Consider the following 4,631-nt stretch of genomic DNA (forward strand, 5'->3'; position numbering starts at 1 on the left):
TGAGCTTACTAGACAGCTTGTGGACATGGGTGGCTTCTATTTCCTCGACAAGGATAAGCGTGGCGACTTCAAGACGATCGAGAAGCTCAGCTACATTGGCGCTATGGGCCATCCAGGAGGTGGTAGGAATGACATACCTAATCGAACCAAGAGCAAGTTCTTCGCCTTCAACATGGTCTTGCCGAGTGTAGTCAGTGTTGACAACATTTACGGCAGTATCCTGAGGGCTCGATTCAATAGCAAATCTGGAGCTCCAGATAAGGTTGTGGCGATGACCGAGAAGCTTACAGTGGCCACCATCGATGTTTGGGACAAGATCAAACGTTCCCTCTTGCCCACACCGCAAAGATTCCACTATGTCTTCAACATGCGTGAGCTCTCGCGTGTCTTCCAAGGAGTCATGGATACTCCTCTGGAGGTCATCACTGATGAGAGCGTGCTGGTCTGCCTGTGGAAACACGAGTGCACTCGAGTCTTCGCTGACAAGCTGGCGAGGACTGTGGATAAAGAGTTCGTGGATAAGGTCATCAATGACTTCACCCTTCAACACTTCGGAGAGAAGCTTGCTACTGAGCATGCAGTTACCACTTGGTGGGCTGACTTTTTGAGGGAGGTAAGCCGGGGCGTTATGTCCTTTTAATATTGCCGTCGTCGTTGCATTCGACCAAAGGCATCGATGTGTAGCACTTTCGTTTCTGGTCGAAGTTGATCTTTGGAAGACTGAGTTGCCTAAATTGAATTGTTTCAGGCTCCGGAAAGCGAGGATGAGGAATTGGATGCCCCCAAGATTTACGAGCCGATCGGTGCCAACTTTGATAGAGTGCGATCGAAGGCTTATGAATATCTTAAGAAGTTCAACGACGCCTACCCTGCGAAGTCCATGAATCTTGTCCTATTCGACGACGCTATGTGCCACATGATGAGAATAGTGCGTACCATTCAGCAGAAGCGCGGAAGTGCCATGCTTGTCGGTGTCGGAGGCAGTGGCAAACAGTCACTTACTAGACTCAGTAGTTTCACGTGTAATCAAAAGTGCTTCCAGATTGCTCTCACAAAGAACTACAATGACAACGCTCTATTTGACGATCTTCGTGGGCTCTATCAGGACGCTGGACAGAAGGGGACTCCCGTGACGTTCCTGTTTACTGATGCAGAGATCAAGAACGAGGGATTCTTGGAGTATATGAACAGCATTCTAGCGACGGGCGAGATCGCAGGCCTCTTCCAGAAGGATGAGAGGGACAGTATGTGTGCTGATGTCCGCAACGACTTCGTCAAGGAGCGACCGGGTGCTGATGAAAACATGATCAACCTGTACGGCTACTTCCTGGACCGGCTTCGAGACAACCTCCATGTCGTTCTCTGCTTCTCGCCGGTCAACGCGAAGTTCCCCATCAGAGCACAGAAGTTCCCAGCGGTCTTCTCGGCTGTTAACATCAATTGGTTCCTGCCATGGCCGGAGGAGGCACTCGTGGCCGTCAGCTCCACATTCCTAAGAAGTTATGAAGTGGACACCCCGCCGGACAGGAAGGAGGCGCTGTATCAGCTCCTTGGCAGCTACCAGGTACGCGGGTTGCCGAGGGGATGCTGATCGGGATGGGTCCTTCTCAGAATCTCGTGGGACAAGTCTGCGACCTTTATTTCCAGAGCATGCGGCGACATGTCTATGTCACACCAAAGAGTTATCTGTGTTTGATCGATTTCTATAAGCAGCTGTATAAGGTGAAGTACGACGAAGTGAACATTTTGGAGAAAAGCGTCAATACTGGTATTTTTCAAGAGTCTATTGATCGGCTATATAAGAAAATGATGGCCATTAGGTCTGAAGAAACTCAATGAGGCTGCGGAAGATGTGGAGACGATGAAGGTCGCCTTGAGGGAGGAAGAGAAGAATCTCAAGGTGGGTTAGATGGGTTGTTGAGGAGGAATAGCGATAGTCTTTGTTGTCAGGTTGCCGAAGAACAGACCAATAAGCTTCTGGTGAAGGTTCAGAGTGAGACAGTGAAGGCTGAGGCAAAGGCAGCAGAAGTGGGCGCAAAGAAGGATGACTGCCTCCAGTCGAAGGCCATCATCGAAAGTAACACTATCGTCATTCATGGCGTTTGTTGTTGAGTACATGTGTGATGGCATAGGCATTTCTCTCGAAGAGAAAATATTTTCCATCATTTTAGGTGAACAGGAGGCCGCGAATAAGGACTTGCAAGCGGCCTTGCCTTTCCTCCACGAAGCCGAGTCGGCTGCTCGATCGATCTCTTCCAAGGACATCACAGAGTTGAAGACGTTGAAGACGCCCAGCGATATCATCCGTTTGGTCTTCGATGGTCTCCTTATCTTGCAGCAGAAGCGTGTTGTTGACGTGAGAGCTGAGGAAAAGGTAGGCTACATTGTAAGCATGACGAACCACGGTGATCGTCATCGGCGGTGTAGGTGGTGAATAAGGTCAAGATAGACTTCATCCACGACTCCTATGATGAGATCGCGAAGTCGGTCCTTTCGGACATCCGCTTCTTACCGGACTTGCTTGACTTCTCTGCCAACGAGAAGGATAACATCAACGATGAAACATGCGAGTTGTTGCAGCCGTACTTGCAGTTGGAGAACTTCAACCCTGCTGTGGCAAAGAAGGCCTCTGGTAAGGTCTGCTAGGTGGCCGTATAGTTATACTGTTCATGTAGGGGCTGCGGAGGGTCTATGCAAGTGGGTGGGCGCGATGGTCATGTACCATGAGGCTGCGAAAATCGTTAAGCCAAAGATGGACTATTTGAAGGTGAGCTCTATCAGTGTCGATTGGAGGGCTTCATGATACTCACTGTTTGGTCAAGGCGATTCACGACTCAGTTTTCTGATCTGTTTTTGAATGTCTCAGTAGGCAGTTAAGCTGCAAGAATCATATATCTGCTTGCTGTCGGTCTTATTGCTGCCCCATATAGTGTGGGAAAATATGCATATGGTCAACTACATGTGTTGATGACATTATGGAAATGCTGAGGAAATTTTTAGAAATTCTTGTTGGATTCCGTACACTTTCATTCGGAACGGTATGTAAACTTCTATAATGAGTGAGGAAACTCCTAAGCTCAACCGAGGAAACCAAACGTATATTCCAACACTGGCCCCATAGGTGCAAACGGCAAAGTTGGAAGCAGCGATGACAGAGCTGGGCGAAGCCGAAGCCGAGCTTGCTGCAGCGCAGGCAGTGTTGGATGGCCTCAATGCCCAATTCCAGGAAGCCATGGATGGGAAGAATGCTCTCGAGGAGAAGGCTAATGTTACGAAGAACAAAATGGACCAGGTGGGGCTGTTGCTGTGACTTTGCCATAGTGCGATGCATAGTCCCGTTGTAGGCTAATAAACTGATCAACGGACTCGGCGGGGAGAAGAAGCGTTGGACTGAGGATGCCAACAACTTCGCAGATCGGCGTAAACGGCTGGTCGGAGATGTGGCCTTGTCCTGTGCCTTTGTGACCTTCTGTGGACCATTCAACTCGGAGTATCGAGACAAGCTCAACACAGAGTACTTCCTAGCTGATACACATCAGAGGAAGGTGAGTATCATCGTGGGGGACGACGGACGTGCTCTTTGTTCCTGCTGCGACTGGCGATGACGTAGGGCCTACTAGAAGCAGTCGAGTTTCTCATTCGGATTGATGGCGTATCAGTCTTATGTAGCAGTAGATATCGAGCGTGTAGGTGCCGGCATCCGAAAAGATGGACCTTGTGGGGTTCCTCGTTGACCAAGGAACAGTCGGAGAATGGGCTTTGGAAGGTCTGCCCAGCGATGACCTTTCCGTCCAGAACGGCATCATGGTCACTCGATCTAGCCGATATCCTCTCATGGTTGATCCACAAGGACAAGCCCTAAGGTAGTCAGATGGAGATGCTCACGAGGATGTTCTGGCTTCCGTCACAGGATCTACATTTGATGTCTTTCAGGTGGATCAAGAGTAGGGAAAGTGATCGAGTCGCCAAGGCACCAGGACAGTGTGTATCGACTCTGTCGAATCCGAGACTGAAGGACCAACTGGAGTTCACAATGGGTGAAGGACTGTGTCTGATCCTCGAGAATGTTGAAGAGGAAATCGATCCCATTCTCGATCCTGTCCTGGAGAAGGCTATCGTGAAAAAGGGCAAGAATCTGTAACCTTGGAGTAGCTATGGTGATCGATCTTGACTCGGTTGCTGCAACAGATACATAAACGTCTCGGACCAGAACATGGACTACAACCCAGCCTTCGTCCTCTATATGACTTCACGTCTACCAAACCCGCACTTCTCGCCAGAGCTGTCTGCCAAGTGTACGGTCATTGACTTCACGGTCACACTGAAAGGCTTGGAACAGCAGCTCCTTGGAAGGGTACTTGGCATGGAACAGAAGAGCCTTGAAGATAGTCTTGCGGCTCTTATGGAAGAAGTGGGGTTGCGATGGTAGGGCTGGTGATGATGTATTCGGCGTCTGTAGGTGACAAATAATACGAAGTCGTTACAGTTGTTGGACAAGCAACTGTTGGAGCGTCTATCGAATTCGAGTGGCAATCTATTGGACGATATTGAGCTCATCGAAGTGCTTGCCAATACGAACGCCAAGCCAAGAGTTGAGCAGAAGCTTATGGATGCCGAGGAAAAGAAGGTAG

General features: G+C 49.5%; 1 protein-coding gene across 1 annotated transcript in view; it reads left to right on the forward strand.

The window, feature by feature from the left end:
• The window catches only part of Pmar_PMAR023271 (axonemal dynein gamma heavy chain, putative), a gene marked incomplete at both ends in the record, with an annotated part of 8,732 nt that overhangs the window by 3,910 nt on the left and 191 nt on the right, over window positions 1-4,631 (forward strand). The window contains 14 exons of the mRNA XM_002783105.1: window positions 13-613; window positions 749-1,564; window positions 1,612-1,768; window positions 1,821-1,900; window positions 1,951-2,077; window positions 2,172-2,374; window positions 2,428-2,632; window positions 2,676-2,767; window positions 3,122-3,292; window positions 3,345-3,545; window positions 3,691-3,863; window positions 3,934-4,137; window positions 4,189-4,411; window positions 4,460-4,627. Coding sequence (XP_002783151.1) covers window positions 13-613; window positions 749-1,564; window positions 1,612-1,768; window positions 1,821-1,900; window positions 1,951-2,077; window positions 2,172-2,374; window positions 2,428-2,632; window positions 2,676-2,767; window positions 3,122-3,292; window positions 3,345-3,545; window positions 3,691-3,863; window positions 3,934-4,137; window positions 4,189-4,411; window positions 4,460-4,627 — 3,421 coding nt within the window. The remainder of the gene's footprint in view (window positions 1-12; window positions 614-748; window positions 1,565-1,611; window positions 1,769-1,820; window positions 1,901-1,950; window positions 2,078-2,171; window positions 2,375-2,427; window positions 2,633-2,675; window positions 2,768-3,121; window positions 3,293-3,344; window positions 3,546-3,690; window positions 3,864-3,933; window positions 4,138-4,188; window positions 4,412-4,459; window positions 4,628-4,631) is intronic.

The sequence above is a fragment of the Perkinsus marinus genome (genome assembly GCF_000006405.1).
Source record: "Perkinsus marinus ATCC 50983 genomic scaffold scf_1104296937140, whole genome shotgun sequence".
NCBI classification, from domain to species: Eukaryota; Perkinsozoa; order Perkinsida; family Perkinsidae; genus Perkinsus; species Perkinsus marinus.